The sequence below is a fragment of the Anopheles gambiae genome, chromosome 2, assembly GCF_943734735.2.
Source record: "Anopheles gambiae chromosome 2, idAnoGambNW_F1_1, whole genome shotgun sequence".
Lineage (NCBI taxonomy): Eukaryota > Metazoa > Arthropoda > Insecta > Diptera > Culicidae > Anopheles > Anopheles gambiae.
The window spans coordinates 92,060,449-92,087,219 of NC_064601.1; the positions used below are offsets into that span (position 1 = coordinate 92,060,449).

A 26,771-nucleotide genomic window follows, 5' to 3' on the forward strand; every position below is an offset into this window, starting at 1 on the left:
CAACACTATTTTGCAAAAAAGGGAAGAAAGAAACGGAAATTCAAATTCAAAATCTACCCATGGCCGTTCAACCATCAGCTGTAAACGAATCGAACTCCGCAAACTGTCAAACCGAACAGCAAAGGCAAAAAGGGCAAAGAAGCAGCACGGGAAGGGAAGAGTTTCGGTTTGTTTTTGGTTTCGTTTGGTTCACTTTCGTTTCAATTAGCAGATCAATTGCAGTAATTTGACTATTTAAAGGTAATGAAGTGCACTATTCGTGTGCTTAAAGTGTCCGGCAAGCGGTTTGATTGAAGTGCAAAACAGTTTCATCGCTTTCGGCAACAAATGGCAACAAGTGACTTTTTGCACTCGATGATGGTGGACCGACCGTCCGTGAGTGCCGCCGTACGCTGCCGAGGAAAGCTTCTAGATTAATAATCTAATTACGGAATTGGATCGCCTTTCGTGCATGCGATTGTGTAAGCGTGAGGCAAACGGTGAACATTCTATCGATCTGGTTGTAGCCTTAGACTCCAGATGCGGATCGTACGTGAATGATGCAAAAACAGCAACAGTAGGAGTGGGTCGCCGTGACACCCGGTTGCCGTGCTGGGTAGTGTGAGGAGTGGTGCGAGGGGAAATCATATGACTAGCGTGCGGTTAGCACTACGTAAGCAAGCGAGCAAGCGGGCAAACGAGCGAAGCATTTGTTATTGTTTGTTATTGCTCCACTGCACAACCTTCCCCCAATTGTTTGTGTCCCGGTCTGCGGACGATTTTTATCCAGTGGAAATAGACGGAGATAGAAAGAGAGAACAGAAAAAAAACATCCATCGCATGATCGCGAAAACAAGTTGCTCGAAATGATTACACCGGCCGTTATCGGACAGGTGGAGGGTGGAATTTTTGAATGAAACCCCCCGCCCGCCCACACACACGCATTCGTGCATCCGATCAGCATCCAATCAGCTAACTCTTTGTACCACCCTTTTTTTCTTTGCTCACAGATAACGAAACGGCGGTACGGTGTGAAAATGTGAATCAATCGGCTTGCCGGCACGAAAGAAAAGACGCGCGCGTAAACCCAAACCCCTTTTTGCGGAAGAAGTCACCGGAGAGAGTCGCCGATAGATTAAGCCTGACTACTACTAATTGGACGGAGGAGGAGCGGATAGGATGGAGGCGGCGGACGGACGAAATAGTACACCCGCGTGACGTACACCAAAATCACCCTCCGCTTCTTGGCAGGGCGCAAGTGTGCGCTTGCGCCAGTCTGTAGCGAACCCTCTTCCCGCGCTAGCAAGGCGTAGAGAGAAGGCGGTAGCAGGCGGTGGTGGCGGTGTTTGTGCAAAGCTTAACTTTACAACGTAAAACAACGCCAACGCCGTTGTGGTGGTCGTCAACGAAACGGGCAACGCGCTGCGCCTGGTGCCAGTTGCGTACGATCGTCCAACCCCGACGGAACAGTGTTAAGTCGACGTGCGGCGTGCTCTAAGGGGAGGGAACTGTAGTATGAGAGTGTAAGTGTGTGTGTGTGTGTGCCGTATGGTACACATAATAGAAGAAGGCGCCACATACCAAAACGCCAGCACGGTCACGCGTGTTGATGATTTGGGACGTCATTTGGCGCAAATTTCGTTGCTGGTGTGTGTCACTGTTGTGGTTGTAAATGATAGGGAAATTCGGCGATCGTTAGTGCGCGGGTAACTAGATGTGAAAACTAAACCCCCACCCGTGTCGTGATGGAAATGCTTCTACCGGCAGTGATACGGCCCGTCAAACGGGAAGGAAACAGTTGTGTGCAGCCGGCCTACAAAATGGCGTGTAAATAGTGATGAAGATGTGAATGCCACTCTGCACAAAGTGTGTACCATACCGATAGAATTCGATGTCGGTGGCAAAAATTGCAAAAAAGTGGCTGTAAGTGATCTTTGTTGAAACAATTTTCCCGTGTGGTAGAGGGAGAGTGAGTGGAAGAAACTCTATATTGCAGCGGTAGCGGAAAATCAGCAAACCCCCCAACCCGATTCGTTGTCGTGCGCGCCACCGTACCTGCCAATCGAATCGAGCCGGTCGCCCTGGTTTTTTTTGGACTATAAATATATGATGGCCCTGTTCAACAAGCTGCTATTCAACAAGAAACGAAACACTAGCTCATCGTCGCAGAAAACAAGCCCAGGGTAAGTTTGGCAGAAGAAGGATCGCCCCCGGTGTGGATGCCCTTTGCAGGAGGGCATAGGGGGGTTTTATTGTGCATTAGGTAAACTACGCAAAATTGATGTCATTTTAGGTGAGATTTGATGGAACGTGATAGCAAACGTGAATATCGGGAAGGTTCCAAGACCGAATGTTCGTACCGAAATGGAATCTTGTTTTGAGAAACATCATACTGCGATATAAACATGTTTCATCCCTACAGCCTCCTTGCTTCTATCGTCTCAATGTAGTGCGTAAAGTTGAGCAAATTAATTGGTTCCCGTATTGCTGTTATCACCAACGTGCCCAATGTGACACGCCCGTGGCGTAACAAAAGCGGCAGAGTGCGTAACACAATTAAAATTGCGTAAAATGACGCACGAACTATGGGCCGGACGAGTAAAGGGAGGGGACTACCAAACCGACGCGATTTTATCATACCGGTCGGTTTGTTGCTCCGATAATGAAAATGAATGTTCTCGAGATGAACAAAACGCTTCTGCAAAAGCGCGGAAGTTCACCCTTTGTACCTCTTTGCATACCTTCAGAAAGAGTAGCAAAGAAAAAAAATCTCACAAAAATCATTGACATATCGTTCCCGCCGCGTTATTTATCTCTTTGCCGAGCGCGCGCGCTTCCGCGGCTTTTATTCATAAAACCGTCACGAAACGGACGAGGCGAGAGGGCGTGGTGTCTGGTGCCGGTTGTACACTGTGTTGTGTTGTGAAACGATGACGATGCGCGAGTCACGAGAATCAGCCCATTCTTGTCTCTGCCGTTCGAGTGGCCGGCGGCCGCCGTCGCCTATCTCTGTCTCCTCTGATCTGTGTTGCCTTTGGCTCGCACAGGTGTGGCGCGCGTATGCTCTTTGGCCGGCGTGTGTGAATCGGTGCGCTGTGTTGGGGCTTCCCTTTTGCCCCATCACCGGGTGCAGATAAAGACGCACATGATGGGGCAGGCAGTGTTCCGTGTTTCACTGTTTCACTGTCACTATTCGTCACAAATGCGCATTGGTGCATTTTTTCTGCATTCAACAACACTCTAATGGAGCTTGATACGTTTAACTGAAACAAACAAATATGTGCTATAGATAGCAATATTCATCATTAATTACTGTGCATTTCGACCCTAATCGAATAGTTTCGTTTTAGAAATAATATTTTCAACGATGCTCATGTCACTTCCGGCTCATTTCAACCATAAACAGCCGTCGCTGCCTAGCGCACCATCGCTGGATACGATCGCTGAAACAGAAAACATCACGGAAGAACGGTTCAGAATGAAGTTGATTTTATGCTTTCTTTCTCAACACCTCCCGCGACCTTGTCACGCCGTCCAAACCGCCGTCTACTACTAAACCGGGACAATCGGCACAAATACAAACAAACGCTCGAACAACCGCAAAACCGTGGTCGGGTACGAGGGAGGGACCACGAAAACCGAAAAATCACGTGCTTCTTTTCGCCACTCATGCCCCGTCATCTACCGGTAGACCTTGCGCACCCCTTCCCCGGTTTGGCGCTGATCAGCCGTTGATCGGCTGTCATCTACCACCGCCCCCGGCACCCACTACAACTATCACGATCATCTGCGTGACCATCCCCCAACCAAAAATCCCGTGCATTTATATATTCGGACGTTAGGGGGTGGTGCTGCTTCTTGCCTTTTGCCACCTCTCGCGCGTATTTCGCGATGTTTACTGTGGGCGCGTTGCGCGATATCTCGTCTATTTGTTGTTGTTGTTCCGGCCCCTCACCCCGTTTGCCCACCGAACGATACGGATGGCGGATATTATTTTTAGCGCAACGAAACCGAAATCCTCTGCTTGTACATTGATCGGTCCAATGCGTGAATGTGGTTGGGCGTGTGTGTGTGTGTGTGCTTATGTGGCGTCAGTGCACGAGTCACAGGAAGGGTCACAGTTTGGCGCTACTGGCAAAAAAGGGGGAAAAGAAGGAATGATCGTGTTAGATTAGAGCGAGGGTTTCATTTTTGGCGCGATCGGTCGACTACCCTACCTGGGGGCGGTGTTGCACCCGCATCACGGTGGGTGGGGGTGGCATGCGCGATCGGCTTCCACGTGCACACGGTGTCGATCGCGTATCGATCGATTTGGTTGCTTTCGCGCACCCGTTCGGGTTTGGTAACTCTAGCCGCTTCGGTATGATTTGCGTCATTAGAAACGAAACTCATCGCCCGCGGCTGACGGCCGCCGGTGCTTTAAATTGTTGTCGCGTCCTCTTTGCATGAATGAATTGTTGTCGCGCTGTTGCATCAACACCGATCGTCAATCAGGGGGTTTCGGGTCCTGATGATCTACACACGCACAGGTAGAGCCCGATCAACGATCTTGAACTTGGCCACGTTGTGCAACCAAAATAGTTCCAATGCACGCAAACTGCCACTCAAATTGTTCTGATCAATCTAAAAATAATGAAAACAAAAAAAAAGGAAAAACAAACCCCCTCCTTGATCTTTCCACATCCTTTCCTCGTTGATGCGGTCGGGATGTGCGTGATAAAATAGCTTTATTTGGCTTTTATGTTTACAACCTCCTCCGACCCGTCTCGTCTTCTTCCGCTCGGCTCGGCAGACCTCCGCGCCCTGCACGAGAAAAACAGTAAAGTGTGTCGTGACACAGCGTGTCTTAAGCGGTGGTTAGTGTTAATTATTGCTTTCGCCAACGAAACGATCGTCACTCGCCGGTCACAAGACCTCCTGGCGCATCACACCATGGGCGCGTGCTTCCTCGTGTGCGGGACGGTGTGTACTTGCGTAATGGTGGAAAGACCGCAAGCCGCAGCTTGGACAATCCGAGAAGGAAGTGGACATGGGCGCGCGCACGAGACAAATGGAAAATGCGTCCTCCGAACAAAGACGCGTTGAAAGGTGTCTAAGAGACAGAAAAAATAGCAAAAAAACGCAACAAACGGCCGCACATTCATTCTCCCACCGTGGCCATCTTCTGCTGGCTACGAAATAAATGGGGCCAAGGGGGCAGCAAAAATTCGCATCGGCATCTTTATTTTATTGCGATGAACCTTTTGACGATCGTGCTTGGTGGCGCGAAGAGGAAGGGAGAGCGCGTGATGCGGGGTTCTATCGTGTTTTTTCTTCGTTTATTCCGCGCCACAAGAAACATTTCGAATCTTGTGACCAGATTACGTTCAAGCTGCACAACCGCACAACCTGCAACGGGTGGCGTGGGGAATGCATCACGGTGTCAATCATGAAATCGTGACGTTCGATCGATCATACCAAGCAAGCAAGATCGCCCTTGCGGTTCTGTCACACATTCCGTCTCAGCAGCCGGTGATGCAGTTCCGGTCGCATGATCAACGCGATTCGTGGCGGGAAGGCACGTTGACACTTAAAATAGGACACATGTACGGGGTGCGAATGCCCCCGAGTCGGTCCTTTCCCGGCACCCACCCATTCAGTTGACGCGTTCATTCATTAAATGATGCAGTTTTTTGTTTGTATGTGCAGCCAGCGCACTGTCTGTCGATCGATTCATTGTTGCAAGGGATTGGGTGTGGATCGGAGTGTGCTTGTTTTTAGTAACAAAAATAGTGTCGTGAATGAATCGCGGGGCGAGAAGGGGATCGTGTGGCTCGTCTCGTGGTTCAATCATGTGCTTTTGTGTGTCTCTTGCTTTTCGTTCGGAAGAACTTTAACGTAGAACGTCATCAGTGTAGGGGTGTGCTATATGAATCTTTGAATTTTTAGTCTCGAATTGAATCTAATCGAATATTTAAGATTGTTTAGGGATTCACTAATCTCTACAGATTTATATGAACACTTATTCGATGTGTCAAACTTGTTTGGTCTGTCTTTTCTAGTACCCGATAAAAGTTTTAGAGAGAATTGTTAATCTTTAGAGATTGACGATTCTTAAGAGATTCATGAATCTTTCAAGATTCGTGTCAATGTTCAGCGATGTATGAACATTTAGGGAATCATGACTAAGTATATTATTATTATTATTATTATTTATTTGAATCTGTAGATATTCACGCATATTTGCATGGTTACAAATCATTCGAAAACCTTTGGAAGTCTTTATGGGGTTTTACAGGAGTTCTCCGAGCTGTGGGACATTTTATTGACTCTTTCATACGTGAAATGAACTTAATGTACTGGGAATTGGACTCTAGCACCCTTGTTGGAAAAATGCAATAAGATTTTCAAAGGGTGCCATAGAGTCCAATTTCCAATGAAGTTCATTTCCAATAGGAAAGAGTCAAAGAAGTGTCCAACAACCATGAGAAACCCTGGAAAACCCTGTATGCATCTCAACAATAGAGGTTAAGATTAATTGAATCATTTTGAGGATTTATTCCGATTTATGTCTCTACATCCCCATCAAATACCCATCACTACATCTATGCTCAATGAAAAGTAACAATGCAACACATTAAGCACGTGTTCTTGTCTTCTAATTGAGAAAATAAACCGTAAATTGCTAAAAATGTATCTACATTAAAACAAAAAGTGATGATACCTTAAACATGTGAGTTTTTCTATCGGCAAAACGAATGAGTGTTAAACAAAACAAAAAAAGGAAAAAAAGGTAGAAACCGCTTCCCCATTCAAACATTTACTCACCAACAACCGCCCCCTCTTATCAACGGGTGCAACGCACTCGATGTAGATGAGGCGAGATCGGGCCTAAGAAGCTATTATCAGCATCTCATGTGAGCGAGACCCACACCTTTCGCGGTCGTCGCACGCGCTTGGGCCATCTATTTTATCTGCGAGCTTACTTTTTATAGCAACAATCAGCACACAACCACCCCGCCGGTTGCGGGAGTAAAATTCTGATTTATTGGTCCCGCTGGTGCTCCCGCTGCAGAAGCGAGGAGAAGGTATGGCGGTGGTCACAAAAATAAACGATTATCATTTGCCTGTTTGCTCTAATCCGGCTCACTGCGGATGGCTTTCGGGAGGGGCGGCAAGGTGGACAGCATAATTCATAGCGTTGAGCGCGTTCTTTGTGTTTTTACTCACGTGGACTGGTTGTTAATAAATTAGGGGTGGGTCAGAGTATAGAGGGTGGGCAAAGCACCGAGTCATCGTCATTTGGCAATCTCTCCTGGTTCGTGTTGTTGTTGTTTTTTTCCGCTGTTTTTGCTTTACGGCGACAAGGATCTTACATAAAGAACGTTTTATTGATCGTGTCGGACGATAAGCAGCTTTTACGTATGTGCCCGACTCACGTGCGTTGTTTTTTCCCCTTTTTATGATAACTTCCCTTATGTTTTTTTGTGTTCTTCTTGTTTGGATAACGGCCGAGTCGTGCTGTCTGCAGTGGAAATCGAACCCCCAATGTCACGCGACATCTAGCACATGCTGTGCGCTCGACTCCTCGATAGCAGGATCTAATCACCCGGACTAAATGATAAGCGTGTGCCACTACCAACATTCAAGAATAAAGAAGAATAACAAGATGAAACAGTCTTAGAAACAAACTAAAACCCCCCAGTTGTTTAATGTTTAATCATACACACACACACTGGGCGAACAGGAAAATAACCGATCGATCATTAGCGCAATCTCTTATCAAATTTAGCGCTGCGTTGTACCTAATCCAGCCCTACGAAAAAAAATGGAAGAAAATTGGATAACGCGTCCAATTTATCATCGATGTCGATGGTGTTTGATAATCAAACGCGTAAAACTTCCGACAAGCAACGTGCTCGTGGTGTTTGTCTGTCACACACACACACACAGAAGTTGGCGCGTTCAATCACATTGCGCCATTAATCCCAGTACCGGCTAGCCGAATGGGGGTGGCAGAAGGCGGTTGCAAGGGCAAGACCAAGTCATGTGACTGTAGTGGAAGGAATTTCGCCGCGTGACTTTGGAACGCAAACGGCACGAATGAAAAAGAAAGAAACGGAACGAACGAACGGCGGCAAATAAGTGCGATCGTGCTCCAATGCGCGTGCGCCAAATGGTTGATGTTATTTTGTACTGTGGATTTAAAGAAAGGGGGGGGGGATTGTATGCCACGAGTTCATTTTTAATTATTAAGGTTGAGATGAGATGCTGAAATGTATGAAAAGATCCTTTCAAGTAGAGCATATATGGGTCAAAGTGTCTAACAAGTCATTGCCAACTAGTGATGGGTATTTAACTGATCGTTGCATTAACGTTAAGATAGGAACTAGTTTATCTGCCACATTCCATAATTTATCTGGTGTTCCTCAAGGGAGTATATTAGGACCTTTACTATTTATTATATTTATTAACGATGTCGTGTTTGCTATTCCTCATGTTAAATTGTTATTATATGCTGACGATCTAAAAATGTTCCTACCTGTTAAATATTCTGACGACTGTGAAATGTTACAAGACTCGTTAAACTATTTTTCTGCATGGTGTTTTAATAATGAAATGTTACTTAATGTTAGCAAATGTAGTTGTATAACATTCTCAAAGAAAAAAAAATCCTATTATTTATAACTACAAAATCAATGAAGACAGCGTTCCACGTTTTTCTCAGGTTCGGGACTTAGGAGTTATTTTAGACAGTAAGCTTAGTTTATCTAGCCATTATCAAACTATCGTCACTAAAGCTCTTAAACTGTTAGGATTTGTCTTACGTGTCTCGGCCGACTTTAAAGATCCTTTCAGTTTAAAAACATTATACTGTTCTCTAGTCCGTCCCATCCTGGAATTTGCCAGTGTAGTTTGGTGTCCCCATCAAATCACATACATAGATAAAATTGAAAAAATTCAGAAAAAAATCACACGTGTTATGTTTCATCGTCTTCCCTGGTCAAACCAAATTCCACGTCCTTCGTATAATGTTCGGTGTTTACTATTCGGCTTAGAGACTTTACAGCATAGGAGAACTACGGCTCAGATAACTTTTATGCATAAATTATTAATTGGAGATTTTGATGCACCTGACATTTTAAATTTTATTTGCTTTTCTACTCCCTCTAGAGGTCTTAGAAGTAGAGAGCTACTAAGAAGCCCTTTTAGATCGACTGGTTTTGGTGCCAATGATCCACTGCTCAAAATGATTGATGTGTATAATAGGTTAGGGTTATCAGCAGATTTCAATCAATCCGTTAGTCAGCTGCGTCAGCATATTCAAGTTAGTTCTAGGGCCATAATTTAAACTTGTACTCTGTAAGCATTAAGTTATTTAGGCATACTGCCCGATAACTTTGATTTAAATAAATAAATAAATAAATAAATAAATAAATAGTTGCCAAAAATCTGGTGTCGACTCCGATCCGACTCCGATAATTTTGGAACTGACTCCGGATCCGGTCCCAGCTTTATCCAGAGTCGTGCGGAATCGTCCTGAGTCGTTCGAAGTTGTTGGGATTCGCTCGGAGTTGTTGCGAGTCGTTCGGAGTCCAAGTCGTCCGGAATCGTCCGAAGTCAGCCGGAGTCGATCAGAGTCGTCTGGAGTCGTCCGGAGTAATCCGGAGTCGTCCGGAGTCGTCCGGAGTCATCCGTAGTCGTCCAGAGTCGACCGGAGTTCAAGTCATCCGGAGTCGTCCGGAGTCGTCCGGAGTAATCCGGAGTTGTCCGAAGTCGCCCAAAGTCGCCCGGAGTCGATCAGAGTCGTCCGGAGTAGGCCTAAGTAGGCCTTCGAAACAAAGGCCTGTAGACGAAGTGCACGCGTAAAGTAAAATACAAAAAACTCAACGAAATGAATCACCTAATCACAAGCACATTGCACCGGACCGACTCCTGTTGACTCCGAACGACTCTGGGCGACTCCGGACGACTTCAGACGACTCCTGCTCCGGGCAGAACTAGTGGTTTGGATTTTGCCGGAGTCGGATCAAAGTCGTGAGTGCGTTCCAAAGAGCACATCACCACCGCGAATACGTCTCTAATGTTCACTTGAACCTTGTCATCATTGATACGATCGCATTTTTAAGGCACGTACCTTCTATCAGATTGATAACTTGACTTGGTTCCCATCCCTTGTCGCCCTTTTACAGCTGTCATCAAGACAGATAAGCCATGGTCGTGTGGTCGTCGTAATCCTCCCAATAACTCGCTGGTGTCTTATCATTGCCTCCCCACTGACAGTGGCACCAATCCAGATCAGATTTTTATATGAAGCTTATAAAACAATCCTGTATCTAAAGGGTGTTTGTGGCGCGAGCGTGTGATTTCTTTGTTTACCTTTCCTAACCGTTGTTCGTCTTCTTTCATTGCTCCCCATTCCCGCAGACAGTTCCCGTTCAGCGCGGATCAGGTGCGCATTTTGGTGTTCAAGGAGTGTGACATCCGCGGCCGGAAGCTCCTGTTCGACTCCAGCACGGTCGAGAAGGTGTCGTCCGATAGTAACAGTGCGGCGGCAGCGGCCGCCTTCGCCAGCGATCATCATCCACCGTCGGTGCCGCAGGTGCAAAAGTGCGAACACTGCAATGTCGTCTACCGGGTGCGGAAAGTAAGTGTGTCGCCCCCCCCGAACAAGCTTCTTCAAGCTTGAAGTACTAACGGTACGCGATGTATCTCTTGTTGCAGCATAATGATCCTCGCAGCGAGGCAGTACTCAAGACGGAGATTAAGCAGTTCGAGGAGATGGTCTTCGGCTCGGCACCGATCGCGTTCCGGGGCAGCAGCTTCAAGGTGCACTGGCTGAAGGCACCGAAGACGCTGATGTGCTCGCTCGTGTTCCCCACCCCGGTGTACAATGGGGTGAAGAAGTCGTCCGTGTCCACCTACCCCGGATCGGAGCTGTTCATCAATGGCAGCAGTAGCGGCAATACAACTAGCGGCATTGGAAGCAGCAGTGGCGGCGTCGACTACAATCCCTCCGTGAGCGATCTAAGCTCGATCGGAACGGGGTCGTTACACTCGTTCACGGTGAGCTCGTCAACCGCCACCCAGCACGACCCTTCGCTACTCCACCGGCTGCGACCGGTGCTGCCGGTTGAGTTTTGTAACTTCGATCGGTTTGCCGACATGCGCCACTCGTCCAACAGTGGCGTCGACTCCGGGTACGGTGGAACCGATCCGTGGGGCCTGTCCGGGTCGGGCTCTTCGCGCCATCCGACTTCCTCGTCTCACCGGAGCAGCCTGTCCTCCATCTACAGCGACTTCGATTGCATCCGTCGCATGAGCACGGACAACTTTAGCGTGGACATTCCGCCACCGCCGAACTGCGTCAGCCTGGAGGACTGCCACTCGTACGGCAGCTTTCACCGGCGGGTGTCGAAGAATCTGTCGACCTCGTTCGAAAACCGGCACACGGTTGCGGACCACGTGGGCCACCTGGACGAGCTGGGCCAGATGATGGCGGGTGGTGGCGGCGGTGGTGCTGGTGGTGGTGGTGTTGGGCAGCATGCGGGTGCGACGGTAACCAGTGCGGCGGCTAGTGATGGATGCGTGGTGTCGCGCAATCGTCGGAACAGTGAAACGATGGAGCTGATGAACCGACGGAAAGCGTACAGTGGGGAGCTGCTTTCGACCGCTACCAACTACCAGGGGAAGGCGCCGAGCAAAAAGCAGCGGCTCGGGGTGGCAGTTTGCATACGGCTGAACGAGGTGATGCTGCAGGACACGGACACGTTCTGCTCCGAGCACATGACGGTGTTCGAATCGATCCTTTGCCGGGTGCGGGTGGCGGTTGAGAAGGCGTACATTCGATGGCGATTGTTTTTGCAGGTAAGAGGGCTGCTAGAAGAGTGTAAATGGAGGAGACACCAACGCTCAAATTTCGTGCCTTTCATTACAGATCATGCTGGGAGCCTGGCATTCGACGCAACAGTGGCTGAACGATCTCTTTACGGCTCCGCGGCTTAACAACCCAGTCTGGTTGACGCTCAGCAGCAGTACGTTAACCGATCGTAACCTTGCCTCGCTCGCCAGCACGTTCATGAACGATCTATGCTCGTTGCTGTCGTCAGCCGATACGAAGGATACAAACTTGTAAGTAAATCCTTATTTGGGTTGAATATTAAACATAAACTGACGACTCTCTTTCAACGGGACACGTGTTGCTTAATTCCAGCTTCATCAGCACCATGATCACTGCCGTCCTGACGCACCACCTAGGATGGGTGGGTACGATCGCGGCAATGACCGCCACAGACGATTCGTCCCCCAGCAGCAAGCTCGACCTGATCAGGCGGGAAAAGATTCGCATGAACGAAATTACTGCCAACCACCCGTACAGCGTGCTGTGGGCCCAGCTCGGCGACCTGTACGGTGCGGTCGGCTACCCGACCAAGCTCTCGAAAACCATCATCTGTGGCAGCTCGCAGCTGAGCAACACGCTCGACAAGATCCTGAACGTGCTGTCGTACTTTATACGCTGCTGCGAAATTAAACGCACCGTGTACGTGGAGTCGTTCGACGAAGCGAACGTTCGGACCGCCTTCATAGCGCAGCGAGCGAACGCAGCAGCGGCAGCGGCAGCTTCAATCCCAGCTGAAGGCATGCATGATTTAAAAGTGCCTTTTGCTGAACGATCGGCTGGATTGCTGCAACCACCAGCGGCGCCACAACCACCACTGCTCCGTTCGGCCTCGTCCGGAATGGTTCGGTCAGCGACGAGGATGAAAAATTTAGCCTCCCTAGCCGGTGGCAGCGAGAAGGATATCTCCCAGCATACCGCCACCACCGGGGAGCTCACGAGCGCTACCAGCCCGGCAAACGAGGAGGTACAGAAAGCGCTAAAGAAAAACGTGATGAATGACATTCCAAACGTGCTGGTGTACCGGGACTCGCGCTTCGTCCGCCAGGAGCTGCGGATAGGGAACACAAGCATGGACACGGGGCTGGTGATGAATGCGCGCGAAAAGCAGTACCTAGAGGCGCGCTATCAAATCGGCAAGGTGGCTTTGCTGCAGCCGACCCAAGCCGATCCCGAGCTGGCACAGGAAGCGCTCGTGCTGGAGGCGGAGAGGGAAGGTCGGTGCAGCGCGGACGGCGATGATCGGGAGTCCGTCCGGCTGTCCTATCTCATTACCGAGAACAGTCTCGGGCAGGTGGGCTCGTCGGAGGCGGCCGAATCGCAGCAGCGACTAATCTGGGGCGTGGAGAAGACGAAGGAAGGCATCGCGTTTGAGCAGCTCAAGTACATCAGTCTGCTGCGAGGGGACTACCAGGTGCAGAAGGACGCGGTCAGCGAGAAGGACCAAGGCGAGCCAAAGAGCGAGGTCGTGTTTGTGCTGGGGGAAAATGAGATGCTGAAGGACATACACCGGAAGGCGGGAACGCCGGACGATGATGTGCTGAGGCCGCTCGGCATGGTGCAGCCGCTGAAGCACTGCTGCCGGCAAAAGTTTAACAGCTTCGACCGGTACCGGAAGATTGCGGCCAACTTTCTCAAAAGCCGTAACCTGCCCGACTATCATCTGCTGGAGCGCGGCAAAGGACACGCGCTGGGGGAGCAGGAGGAACCGGAGGCAGCGATCAGTGTTGCCCCATTGCCGGAGCTATCGTTTGGTGTGATAGAACCGAGCAGTAGTAGTACCAGCAGCAGCAGGCAAGCGGGAAAGCCCGAGTGTGCCGTCTGCCATCAGATACCGACCGTGTACTGTCTGCAAACGCCAACGAACGCGTCGGAAATGGAGTTTATTGGGGAGCTGTCGCCGAACGGAAGCCATAGACCGTACTGGAGCGGTCGATCGGCACTGCTGGAACAACTGACAGGAGGAGAGCCCGTACCGGAGGATGCTGCCTGTACGACAGGTGGTCATCCGTCCGGTGGCCTTCCTTTAATGCGTGAAAACATTCCACTCATTGTGCTGCTGGGGCACACGATGGCTACGCTGGACGAGAACGATGAGCTGCGGGCGAAGCATCCGGGCAGTATTCTGAAGCTGATCGACATTCCCTTCCCGAAGGGGATGCGAACAGCGGCCGCCGGTGGACATGATGAGAATAACAACAGCAACGGTACCGGTTCGGGATGCTCCGTCGGAGGTGGTGGTAGTGGTGCTGTTGGTGGTAGTCACGGTGTCAACAATACCGGTAGTGCTGGCAGTGCAGGGGGCGGCAACAGTGGCGGGCACAGTGCAGCAAGCGGTCACCATCACCACACGACCGATGCGACCGGCAGTACCGGCAGCGATAAGACTGAGAAAGGTGTGCGATGCTTTCGTACCGGGTTTATGCCGTCCCTGTTTAGTCGCATCACCGACCACTACATGCCGGATATGGTGCTGCAGGCAACGACGGCACCGCCGGCCCAGTGGGAGGCAGCGCTCAAGCGCGATCTGCACCTGGCCGCCCGGTTCACGCTGTACGAGCAGCAGCTGACGGAGAACAATGCCATCGTCGCCAACCTGGACACGCACGAGGTACGGTTGCTGTCGTCGCAGTCGCTCGTGGACGGCGACATCGTCGGCATGTCGCAGCTGGTATCGTCCATGCTGGAGGCTGTCAGTGCGATGTGGTCCGCTGGAATCTCCGCTTATCAGGTAAAAGGTTATGCCCACCTAGCACACGGAAGAAGATTTGGTGTCTAATTTCGTTCCCCTTTTCTTCCAGTGCATGGCGTTTATTGAATCGAAACTGCGCGAGCTCTACCTGCAGTCGGAAACGATCGCGAGCGTCATGCTCGCGACGGACTTCTGCACGCTGAGCTCGATCACCACCGCCATGGACATCACTGCCAACGATATGGAGCTGCTGCTGTCCGTTGCGTCGGTGCACACCCCCGAAGCCACCAAGCGGTACCGCGTGCTGATGCGCTAGAACGTGCCCAGAAAGGAGCTTACAATTTTGCAGAATGCAAATGTGATATTAGGTTAATCGTTTAGGGTAGAGTAGGTACGCAACCAGGTACGTCATTCAAAGAGAGCGGACGTATCTGGAGAGGTGGGTGCCAACGTGTACCCAGCGAAAGGAGAAAGTCGAAAAAGAATGTAGATGAATGAACAGATCCCCTTGGGGATTATTTCGAGCAGATGCTATGATATTTTTGCAAGTCAGCTCTCTCTTTCCCTTTATTTCATTCGCCCAGTGGAACCTCCTTATCAATTGTCATATGTATCGTTACGATGTAAAGTGGATTAGATTGTAAGTAAACAAGAAAGGTGTAATTTCTGACCAAAAGTTGTGATTAGAGCGTGTAAAAGTGTATTGCAGAGCAATATTTTCATCCCTTCTCAACCGAACACATCCCAACGGGGATGTGCCTTGGAGCGGAAGGACAGCCGAGGTTGTGAGAGCGAGGTGTATAAAATAAGACTAAGCTTAGCTAGAGATAGCGGACCCTTGACTAGACTTGAGCCAGAGGGTTTAAAAGACCCAGCCGACATTTGTCGTTAGCAAACGTTTAGCCATATAATGCAGGCGTGTGAACTGAAGCAAGCAAAGAGCAATGAGATATTTATTGAACTGAAATTTGCAATAAAATCTTTGTAAACAAATTGAAAAGCAATTTCCTTATCGTATTCGTGTTTTATTCAGCAAAGGGGGTAGGTGTGTAGATAAATAAGTTTGTGCAACTGGCCTCGCATGGCCTCGTTACTGCTGAATCACTTCCTTCTGCGGTTCCTGTGCGGTTTCGCTTACCGCTGGCTCTGCCACCAGCTCCGTCGCAGGATTGCGCTTAATTTCAATCACCTCGATGTATGGGCTGTACATGGGAGAAAGCAAAAGAGATTGTTAGAAAGCCTGTTTAACGCTGCAAAAAAACACTCTCCAGCTTACCTCGGCTTGGGAAGATCCTTGTTCGGGACAGCCGGTTCCGGGTTGAAGAACGATCGCAATCCAGTAATCCACTGCGGCACAATGTCACCCTCGGCCTGTGGAGCGCTTGCAGTCGTGGGCTGGAAGTCGTTCGTCAGCACAACCGGCACGGGCGTCGTTTCGGGCTCTCCATTCAGCGCATTGGTCGCTCGGTACAGCATGTACTTGGCGTACAGCTTCGGCTTCTCGAGTGCCTCACTTGCCACCCGCCACGGGTAACCGACGGCGTACCGGAGCTGCTCGGCCACGTTCGACATCGCATCGCGCGACACATCCATCGCGTTCTGTGCCGTCCGGTAGACCTGATCCTTTGCTTCCTGCAGCGCTTGCTCTTCGCGCTCGACGAGCGTCTTCTGCGCCTCGATCGCACGGGTCAGTATGGCGGCACGGGCACCGTACTGTGCGCCCACGATCGACATCACCACCAGCAGTGCCAGCAGCGGGTGGAACCGGACTCTTGATGGAGCTGACATTTCGAGCACTTGGACTGGGGATTAGCTTGTGCGGGAGCTACTGCAACTGGTGCTGCTGCTGCTGGTGCGGGTGTGCTTCAGTGGTTAGCCTCGAGTGTAATGCGAGCAATTGCCGATGGTCGTATGCTTATTTATAGGCACATTAGGGCTTAGACGCTTAGCAAGCCCCGCCGGGTGACAGGTAAAAGGTAGAAAGGTAGAAACGATTAGAACCGGAAGCATGTGGGCACCAAATCAATCACGCACCACTCACCCAAAAACACTCCGGGAGGGCGAGAAAAGTCGGTCCGGTTTCGGTAGTAACTCAGCTGCAAAGGTCAGGTAGAGAGATGGATGGTAAGCACCAACCGTTCTCACGTCGCATCACGTCATTCCGAGGTGGGTATGGTTCCGCCCGGGTGAATCTCGAGCCCGCCGGCAAACAACTGACGGTGAGCTGATGTGAGATGAGCGGGAGAAGGTGCGAAAAAAAAAACAACAAACGAACATCACCTGGGGGATGATCATGGTGGAGCTTGATCTTTGCATAAAATTTATCACCTTATCGGCAGCCACCGTCAGTCGGCATTCAATCTTCAACGCTACCGGACGCGTCTGGCTTGTGAGGTTTTACAGTGATTCAGTCACCTTCAGGCGTGTCTGATCGTGATCGTGAGTGCAAAAAAAGAAAAGAAACAACAACGAACAGAAAACCAGTGTGATCCTCGCGCGCAGTAGGCGGATTTCCATTTAGATCAATGTCAACGATGCGCGGACCTTTGAAAGTGAGTTGAATCCGTTATTTTCCGGCAAGTCTGTATCTGTGTGTGTCTCTTTCTCAAGAGCGATCTTTGCATGATCTTTGTTGATCACAGCGAAGCATTTCTTATTTCCTGGATCGTTCTCATCCGTCAGGTGTTGGTGGATTTTGCTCGCATAAAAAAAACAACTCCACACAGGCTCTGCTATCCGCAGAGCGGTGAAATTTGATCGTTACGGGAGTTAAGTTTGCAATTTATACGATAATGATGATCATCATGCTGTTCATCGCTAGAACTTGTCTTGGGGTAGTATCAAAACCCCTTAGGGGCTTTTTGGAATGTGACAAAACATGGGAGGAAACCTTCTTTCGGTCCTTCATCAACATTCCGGTTAGCGTTCTGCCGTTAATTGCTGATCGGGGTTTTGGCAGCCGGCGGCAATTGCTTAACCGCTTACGGGCCCATCAATGCTGTGAGTGCTAACAACTGCGGCAAATGCGGCATTCAAGGGCATTTGCATACAGTGCCGTACCGGTGTACGGTGTACGTCACCTGCTGCTTCGGGCAGGGTTTTGCAGGCGCGTACAAATGGGATCTGTTTTCTTCTCGAATTTTGCACGACGAGAGCTACGTTTTCGCAAACAAAGTGAAAGTGCAGCCGTGCACGTTATGAAACGCATTCCTGCCTTGGGTTGTAGTTTTCACTGCTGTGGGGAATTTGGCTACTAAACAGTTCAGAGTTTGGCAATGCTATGTAGGAGTGGGATATACGATCGGTGATGATCTGTTCAGGCTTTGGAAGTTTTTGTTTTTGTTTTTTGAAAAAGATAGATTTTAATGTCCCCGAATACTTCAGTGTAAGGTGTTGAATTTCTTTTATAGTGGGATATACGATCGATGATGATCTGTTCAGTCTTTGGAGATTTTATTTTTGTTGAAAAAGATAGATTTTAATGCCCCCAAATACTTCAATGTCTAGTCATACTTTGGATGATATTATTTAAAGAGCTGAATTTCAACAACTTACAAAGGGGATATACGATCGATGATGATCTTGTCATATTATAGATGATGTTGTTTAAAAAGTTGGATTTTAATACCGCTGGATGCTTCCATGTCCGAGCTTAATGTCTCTTAATGTAGGATGTGCGATCGATGATGATCTTGTCATATTTTGGAATATAGATCTTAATGACTCTGGATGCATCAATATCAGAGTACCATTACACATAAATTGGTGGATAAAGCTGATATACGATCGTTGATGATCTAGTTCTATTTTGAATGATGGTATTTAGAAAAAAGTTAAATCTTAATGTCACTGAACGCAAAAGTTGTAAAAGGATCTTAAAATGAAATACACAAGCACACACGATGATCTTGTCATATTGTTTGCTAATATCTTCCATTAAGCACTTCACATGAATCTCATGAACGGTCGTGAAACTCTTGGGAAATCGTGATCATTGCTCATGTCAATGTTTTTTAAACAATTTCCTCCTTTTACCTGCAAACACTGACACCATTTAACCTGCAGGACACTTTCAGCGAAGTTTCTAGAGGCGCGAGAAAACTCCTCACGAACCTCGATCGCGTGAAATGCAAAAAAGTGATCATGCGCATCATCGGCACGACTGCATTAAACCCGACAAGGTGGCTGCATCTTACCACCTGAGTGGATTAGTGGAGGAGCACTTTTAGGACGCTTACTAAACGCTAAATTACTTATGCAAGCAATGCTAATGGAGAAAGGATTTGCCAAATGAATAAGAAGAAAAAAAAAGCAGAGGAAGCCAAACGCAAGCAACAAAGTGTTGCTTTCTATCTTTGTGTTGTGCAAACGTTTCCCATAATGTAATTAACACTCCCCAGTTTATGCAAAATGCTTGCTGCTTGGTGAAGATTGTGTCATCGAGCGTGTTTGTCAAACAGCTTACAGAGTGCTTACAAATCATACATCTCTATTAAACCGGTGTGCTTTTGTCATATATTGTGTTTTTAGGTGTGTACGATCGCCGTGTCCCTGCTGGCGGTGGGACTTTGTACAGCGGCACCACAGTCCGGGCAACCGGTGGCCGAGTACCCGAACGGTGCGTTCAACGATCGCGTCCCCAACAACGAGAACAATCAGCAGTTTAAGGAGTATGCCGAGTTTCTGACACGCTTTGACGATTGGGTCACTGGAAAGAAGGTCCCAATCCCGGCCGACCCGGTGACCGATGCGCTGCATCAGGATCTGCCCCCTAATGTGCCGAACTTTGCGCAACTGCGCCCGGTTCGCCAACTGTCGTTGGCCCAGTTTGATGACCCCGTGCCCCAGGGCAGTGAAGCGATCCCGGAGTATAACGAGTACATTCGTGTGCTGACACGATTCGACCCCTACGTTACCGGCCAGCGGGACGGGCATGCGGTGTTCAAGCGCGAGGACAACCCGGACGGAACGCTAATCAGCAGCGAGAAGACATTCGGTGAGCAGATCGAGGATAAGGTACCGGAAACGACATCGACCAGCTCCGATCCAGCGTACGGTGACTTTATCAAGGAGCTGAAGCGCTTCGATCCCTGGCTGGTCGGGCATAATGTGACGATCCCGCACAATGCGACGGCCGATCAGGTCTGGAACAGTGGTGAAGGCAAGGCGAATTAAAGGCGATCAGTATTATAGCTCTGCGATCGAGAGCATCCCGAGCGTTTGTATATAAGCATGTTATCCTTGAATCTATCATCCACTGCCAGAAAGGATTGCATGAACTTTATAATAAAGTAAATAATTTGGATTTTGGAATAACGGATGGGTGCTGTATGTGAGGTATCTGTAGTGCCAGGTACTATCCGAACATTGATAGGTTCTCTCAAGTATTTCGATCATATCAACAATGGTACCTGTCCTGATCAACGATCGTTGAGTGAGCGATAGTTTGACATGAACTCGGGGAGTTAAAAACTTATCGATGGATCGATCACTTTTGCTCCAGTTGCTGCACGTGCATATTTAGCGTATGATTGATTGTTAACCTTTTAGTTAATGAGTTAAAAATAGAACACAACGACTGATCGTGGTTGACCGTTGATCAGAACAGGTACACCAATATGTTGGAGCTAAGTGATCACTGATCAATCTGATTGTTACTGTAGTTTGCATGTAACATCTTCCATAAGATATTGGAGGTACAAAAGTTTGGAAGTCATGATCAGTCATCCAACATCCATACACTAAGTCCAATCATTTGTAAATTCAATTCTGTGATTTAATCTAAGCTAATTCAACTTCAGCACATCTGGCTACCCTTCAGCATCGCACGGAATTAACCTAACACGCAGTCTGTTTAAGAGTTTGATTACTCACGCACTGAACACATTCACACATCCATATGAGGTTGGCCGACCAAAGGCAAAGTCAAAGGCAAAAGTATGTGAAAATGATTACAAACCATTACGGGATGCCCCCCAATGGAACTGGAACTGGACCCAGCTTTGATAACAGCTGACCTCCAGCATCATATGTCTTGATTATTTCTACCTTCCATGGAGCGGCTCACAGCTGAACGCGGTGCGATCGGGTCGAACAATTGGAATATTTTTGAAGGCCACTATCAATATGCTTGTCATTGTGTATATTTTGCGTTTTGTACTAAACTTTACTTACACAAAAAAAAAATCGTAAACTACTCCGGAAAATCCTTTGAAAACATTAGCCTTGAGAAGCAATTAATCGTCTCGGTGAATCCCACATCGTCTTCCGGCAAAACAAAAATTCCCCTTCCGCGCGATGTTTGTTGTTTTGATTTGCTGCACCGTTTTTTTCGAATACCAATCAACGCTAGAGATAATGCAAAGCGTTAGCTGCATTGCAAACTACAACTAGCCAGTGCGCGCAGCTTGATCACTATATAAGAAGGCATTCAGTGCAACGGTCCCAGGAAACTGATCAGTCCGGCCGGAGACGCTGCACAGTAAATAGCTCAGTACAGTTTTGTGAGTGAAGCGAAGTATAGCTTAACATTGCGCCATCATGACTAAATGGGTAAGTGGCCGGTGTACATTGTTCGATCCGAACTCCGGAAAGACGCCGATCCTCAGTGACAGTGAACAGTGATTTTCAACGTTTTTTGGTCGTCCTTTTTTAGGGACCTATTTTGTTGGCGATCTTTGTCATCGTGGCGATTGTCGCCGTTCAAGCCGACCATGGTGGTGAACACGGTGGTCACGACGATCACAGCAAACATGCAGAACACCACGGATCAGATTCACACCATGGCCACGGAAGGGACGGCAAGAAATGCGATCATGGACATAAACATGGAAAGGATCATGCTGCGGGACATCACAATCACGATCATGATCATGGTCACTCGCACGGATCGGATCACGGGCATCAGGATGGGCACGGACACTAGGGGAAATGTGATCACGCTGTGAAGAGAAATCTTCTTTGCTTATTTTTTCAAGGCATTTGAACATTTAAATAAAAAAAATATTTAAAAATGTACCAAAACAAGGGATTCTTGTTCATTTTTTATGTTTCGTAATTACAACTGACACAATCTTTGATTATTTCTTGATGAATGTACAATCTATTCCCGTATTCGGTGATCATCAAACCAGATTACAGGAATTGATTATGGATGGAAACTATTACTTTAATTTTAGACTGCTCATCACGTCTCAGAGATGAAAAATGTGATACAGAGGATGCAATAAACTATAGTTTGAACATGAACTTAGTTCCTTAGTTTTGTTTCCTCGTTGAGCGCTCTAAAAAAAAACAACTATGTCAGATCATATAGCAGATATGATGATTTACGTTCAATTATCATTTTATTTACTGTCTTTTATTAATACATACCAAACCAGACTGTCCAGACCACCGTTGGCAAGGAATAACTATCCGATTGTGTGGTACTAATACGTTTCGGAAGCATATATAGGCCAGGATGACTGCGCAGGTCATCAAAAAGATGGATTTATTGAATATTGATTCATTTGTAATCCTTTATATGTTTCTTTCCTCTATATCTTCACTTCTCCAAGCATTTGTATTGTCTGAATCTGGGCGTCCAGCTAAACGGGATACCTTTATCTGTCTTTCAGTAGTAAATTAACCGAACCTTAATAATAAACTTACTCAGTGTTAAACTACAACACAAATTGGAATGAGCCTGTGTGAGACGTTTTAAGAAAGAACTTTGTATTTGCTGGGCCAAAACCATCACGTTTGCCAGCGTCGCTAAGCGCCTAAAGGTATGCAATCGAATACTTTAAAATCATCTACAATACCCCTTTACTGTATTTTATATCCAATTTTTCAATCGATGTCTGTTCTGAACTCGATACTTTTTTGAAGCTATGATCATCTACAACATTTTCTACTTCTTTTCAACGTATCATTTCCGAGACATTCTTGAATTCCTTATATAGTTTCATTTCAAACGAGCATTATGCTATTGATAATTATTATGCTCGATCGTGCGCCAATTGTAACTGTACACAGAACACTTTTTTTACTGAACTTCAGTAAAATTTTACTGAATTTTTTTTAACTGATGTTTCAGTAACCCTTTCAGTAAAAAGAATGTTTACTGAATCATTCAGTAATGTCCGGTGCTCACCAAAATGACAGCTCGTTTACTGAAATCCCAGTAAAGCCATTCTCATATTACTGATTTTTCAGTAGTTGGTAGCGATTAAAAAATGACGAAATATTTATTTAAATTGAGTTTTTATTGATGCGCAGATATTGCCAGTCCCTCAGTTCATATTCATACATGTTTTGTGTTGTTTTATACAGTTTTTATACTGTATTTTGCCGCCGCAAGTGTAGTTGGTTCAGTAAGCGCTCACAGACACCACGCAGTTTCAGCAAGCACAGTGGATTGTAGCAAACATTTTACACGGCTGCCAATTGTTTTAAATTAATCTCGTAAGCCGAAATATCACCTGAAATTTCGCCAGGGTGCCTGTAAGCGACTACAAAATCAACTTTTTGCACATCACGAGTAAGTAGGTACCGCTTTGTTTTGTTTTGATGTTCTGGCTGGCAGGTCGATTTGACAGAATGAATTGCTGCATTTCCAGTAATTTGTTTTACTGATATCTAGTGAAACGACTAATTTGACACTTATTTTACTGATTTTCAGTAAAATGCGTATTACTGAAATGAATTCAGTAAATTATTTTGCTGAAAGTCAGTAAAAACATGGCATTCATGCTGAAAATCAGTAAAATATTCTATAACTGAACCGTTTCAGTAAAAAACTTTACTTTCTCCCAAAACGTGTTGCCTGCTACCTAGTGTGAACAAATCGAAAGCCTTTTCCGTCCAGCTCATCCTCAGTAAACAAATCGTTTTAGCAATAGAAAAAAACCGTATACGGAAAATAATTTAAATTTAGAGTAATTTCTTCACGTTTGATGTAACAATCTACGCTATCATATCGGACTATAGAGGCTTGATGTAATTACCATCTATTAACAAACTGAATAGACAATCTTTACTACGTGAACATTGTCCGGATTTTGTAATGAGATGAGATGGAGCAGATTATAATTTTACAATGAGATTAATTTAAGATCAACAGTGCGTAATTTGGTTAAAAAGAAATTGTAGAAATTAAACCCCATACGTGCGACAGTAACCAAAGTAAACATTTTTTACCTACCAAACAGTGGAAATTCCAAAACATGTGTATTGCTCACTAGATTGATGCTATTCTAACAGATCGTATTACTCATCAAGCACAACCAAGGACATTATGGTTGATGACCCAGAGGCATTGTGTTGCACTTTGTGGTCAGAACACAATACAATAAAAAAACTGTAGCTTGTAGATGCGAACACCGCTGAAAAGCCGTTGATAAAATCTTATTGCGTAAGACATATTTGTGGCAAAATGTGCCACCATGTTTAGCGTATTTGTAAACAACTGTCTTGCCCACCATACAGCCACAACACATGCACCCGAAAGGCAAAACATTCTAATCGCAACCAGTGACACGGCAGAGTCTATTGCCACCGTATTCTTTACCGCACAAAACGTCCTTTTCCCCGCTCGCCCATCAACGCACTTAAGAACGCGTTTGTGAAGTGTTGATAAGGATTTTTGCATCTGTTTTACTGTTTTACGTGTTTATTTCATTCATTGCGACCGGTTTTTTTTTTGTGATGCCTTTGGACTTGCAATAGTTCGAATGATCGTGTTTCCATCCCCCACCGATCCATTCTATTTTTATGTTTTTGCTTGCTTTTTTGAGACTCTATTTCCCCGGGGCTGGGAAGAACCCACTCCGAACTAGAAACCTCCGAAGTTGTTTGTCCGTCCCAAGCAATACCCTGTGTGTGTGTTGTCATCCTTCCTCCACCAAACCATCCGACCACCTCATCGGGGGTTGATTGCGTGTAATCATATAAGATTGTGCTGGTTATGATGATGAACTGGTTGATCCTCTACGAACCCAAGGCCCAAGCCCGCGCGGTAGGAAGTGGCAACCAACACAACCTTGCTCCCCGATGGGCGAGCCCTGCATCTACCGCTGCCGAAATGAAGTCATTGATGATGCCCGATGTGAACCTGCGACCGGCCGAACCGAGCCCTGGGTCGGGCGAGAACTATAAAAGAACGCACAAGCTGCCGGAGAGCGATCAGTAGCGAACAAGCGAACGCGTCTGTTAATACATTTTGGAGCAGTTTGAACGAAGGTCGTGTGAAAGCATAAGATGGCAAAGTTTCTGGTACGTTGTGTGATGCTGTGTGAAGATGAAGGCGGAATCTTGGACCGTTTTTATTCTCCCAGTGAAAGGATTGTGATCTCTAACGTGTTGTCGTTCTTCGCTTTTTACTCCAATTTTTAGATGTCTTCCCTGTTTCTGGTGATCGCCATCGTCGCGATGGTTAGCGCACAAGGTAATTATTAGTGTCGGTGTCGTTGGAGCCGCTAGAACGCGAAAACAACGAAATAATTATAGTGAAGAAACACTAACGGTGTAAAATTGAGATCAGAAACCGATTTCAAATACATTGCTGCAGAAGCAAACCAGTGGATGAAACTGACAAAACAAACGTTACAATATTTTCTCTCGCTCCCTATCTAATAGGTGGACACGGTGGCCACAATGATGGACACGGACATAGCGGATTTGGTGGCCAGGGACACAATGGCGGTGGCCAGCACGGAGGCTTTGGCGGTGGCCAGCACGGCGTTGGCGGTGGACACCAGGGAGGCTTTGGCGGTGGCCATGGACAGAAGAACGTGCACGGAGGTGGTGGCCAGCACGGAGGACACGGCCAGGGCTTCGGAGGACACGGCCAGGTCGGTGGTCACGGACACGGCCAACAGCATGGTCATGGTGGATACAAGTCTCACGGCTACTGAATGAGTAAAGTTTAGGTTTGGTGTGTTTTCTAAGGGATAAAATAAATTGTGATTTGAGTGTACATATGATATCGTGTTTTGTGTTTCGTTTTGCGTGTGTGTGTGTCCGTGTGTTTCTAAAGTTTTAATGAGATTGAGCCGGTGTGCTACGATCGCATCGGCGGATGATCTTGCGCGCTACGCAAAAGACGCCGTAGCTTGATCTTTGTTTACCAATGTTTGACCTTGCGCGAACGGTTTACAAACAGGGGATGAGAATACCTTTGATAGAGCTGACAAGACCAAGGAGGCTGTTTTGGAAGGGTCGTTTTTCAAATATTTGTGATCATATTTGTATTGAAGTTTTTACCTATTTTTGATGGAATTATAAGCAAGCTTGCCGAGGATCGATCTTGACCATGGAGGCTGTTTTGGAAGGGTCTTTTTTGGAATATTTGTAAACAAAATTATTTGTATTATTTGTATTTTTGTAGGAGATGTTGCAAGCTTGCCCGAGGATCGATCTTACGAAAGGGCAATGATAACATTAACTGACGCAAGCAGCAAGTACAACTACGCGTCCGCCTCTTCCAGGCAATAAAAATGCAATCCAATGCACTGTTCTTACGTTTAATGAGATCGTTTACGTTGAGATCGTAAAAATGGCATGACATGCAGAACACAACCTCTGCTTGGGCAGGGAGGCTGCCAAACATATACAGAGCCCCTGGCAAAGCGTTGGTGCCTAATTACAACCCTGAACAGATTACCGGAAAATAAGCCGGTCGGAATTGCGCTTCCCTCTGCTGATGATGCGTTGATTGCGCTTCCCTCTTCTTCCTCCTACGGAAGATAAGAAACCAAGAACGAGCGTCTGCTTAAGAACCCGCCCATAAGAACAAGATTTTGGATGCTGTCTGTACACAACAAACCACAACAAAAAATGTAAGCTAACCAGCTCAGCCAAAACCGGTTAGACCGGTTCTGTTTTATTACTTTCGTTTGCTAAAATAGCAAACATTTCGGACCTCCTGAGTGATAGAATTATCACTGTCCCGTGTCCGTTGCTTCTTGTACTTGTTATCGCTCCATGCAAAAGCCAGCCAAGCGATTTCTGCCAGAATGAAAGTGATCTGGCATTAGCGTCGATTGCACCCGAAAGCCCCGTTTGTGGTTCACCTAAGTGCTTTTTCTTTTTTGACGTTATTTTACCGTGTTTTTTTGCGGCGCCCCTGGGATAGATAGGTTGGAAAATGTGCGGATACACAAAAAAAGTGTTAGAAGAATAAAACGTTCGTCGCTTACGGTCCCACTGAAATTCATCAGTCTGTTTTGGTTGCTTAGA

At 47.1% G+C, this 26,771-nt stretch overlaps 4 protein-coding genes across 6 annotated transcripts; 3 read left to right on the forward strand and 1 right to left on the reverse strand.

Moving 5' to 3' along the window:
* The first annotated feature begins 118 nt into the window (after positions 1–118).
* LOC3290069 (uncharacterized) lies at positions 119–15,553 on the forward strand. 3 transcript variants are annotated; one of them, XM_061648938.1, is made up of 7 exons: positions 119–240; positions 990–2,162; positions 10,387–10,606; positions 10,684–11,826; positions 11,897–12,090; positions 12,173–14,588; positions 14,659–15,553. In XM_061648938.1, the coding sequence occupies exons 2-7, from the start codon at positions 2,086–2,088 to the stop codon at positions 14,863–14,865; spliced, it is 4,257 nt and encodes a 1,418-aa protein (XP_061504922.1). In that variant the 5' UTR covers positions 119–240; positions 990–2,085; the 3' UTR covers positions 14,866–15,553. The 3 variants fall into 3 exon arrangements, with proteins under 3 accessions (XP_061504922.1, XP_061504923.1, XP_061504924.1); XM_061648939.1 differs by having other exon boundaries at positions 164–461; XM_061648940.1 differs by lacking the exon at positions 119–240 and adding an exon at positions 488–652.
* Positions 15,543–20,940, reverse strand: LOC133391945 (uncharacterized). Its single transcript, XM_061648944.1, has 3 exons — positions 16,830–20,940; positions 15,826–16,762; positions 15,543–15,751 (listed from the first exon to the last, which is right to left on the reverse strand). Exons 2-3 carry the CDS (start codon positions 16,335–16,337, stop codon positions 15,640–15,642), a joined length of 624 nt encoding a protein of 207 aa, XP_061504928.1. The 5' UTR covers positions 16,338–16,762; positions 16,830–20,940; the 3' UTR covers positions 15,543–15,639.
* On the forward strand, positions 16,965–19,865 carry LOC1276552 (uncharacterized). The gene is made up of 2 exons (XM_315912.4): positions 16,965–17,101; positions 19,080–19,865. The coding sequence occupies exons 1-2, from the start codon at positions 17,075–17,077 to the stop codon at positions 19,722–19,724; spliced, it is 672 nt and encodes a 223-aa protein (XP_315912.4). The 5' UTR covers positions 16,965–17,074; the 3' UTR covers positions 19,725–19,865.
* Positions 20,941–24,054: 3,114 nt separating the features above from the next.
* Positions 24,055–25,516, forward strand: LOC4576502 (uncharacterized). Its single transcript, XM_001237730.2, has 3 exons — positions 24,055–24,806; positions 24,927–24,978; positions 25,170–25,516. The coding sequence occupies exons 1-3, from the start codon at positions 24,792–24,794 to the stop codon at positions 25,445–25,447; spliced, it is 345 nt and encodes a 114-aa protein (XP_001237731.2). The 5' UTR covers positions 24,055–24,791; the 3' UTR covers positions 25,448–25,516.
* The last annotated feature ends 1,255 nt before the right edge of the window (positions 25,517–26,771 follow it).

Bases quoted from the DNA above. Each gene is read 5' to 3' on its own strand.
- LOC3290069 (XM_061648938.1), top strand. From the start codon at position 2,086: ATGATGGCCCTGTTCAACAAGCTGCTATTCAACAAGAAACGAAACACT. The intron at 10,607-10,683 runs GTAAGTGTGTCG...CTCTTGTTGCAG, and splicing joins TCGTCTACCGGGTGCGGAAA to CATAATGATCCTCGCAGCGA. The intron at 12,091-12,172 runs GTAAGTAAATCC...GCTTAATTCCAG, and splicing joins GATACGAAGGATACAAACTT to CTTCATCAGCACCATGATCA.
- LOC133391945 (XM_061648944.1), bottom strand. From the start codon at position 16,337: ATGTCAGCTCCATCAAGAGTCCGGTTCCACCCGCTGCTGGCACTGCTG. The intron at 15,752-15,825 runs GTAAGCTGGAGA...TCCCATGTACAG, and splicing joins AAGGATCTTCCCAAGCCGAG to CCCATACATCGAGGTGATTG.
- LOC1276552 (XM_315912.4), top strand. From the start codon at position 17,075: ATGTCAACGATGCGCGGACCTTTGAAA. The intron at 17,102-19,079 runs GTGAGTTGAATC...TTGTGTTTTTAG, and splicing joins CGATGCGCGGACCTTTGAAA to GTGTGTACGATCGCCGTGTC.
- LOC4576502 (XM_001237730.2), top strand. The intron at 24,979-25,169 runs GTAATTATTAGT...CCTATCTAATAG, and splicing joins CGCGATGGTTAGCGCACAAG to GTGGACACGGTGGCCACAAT.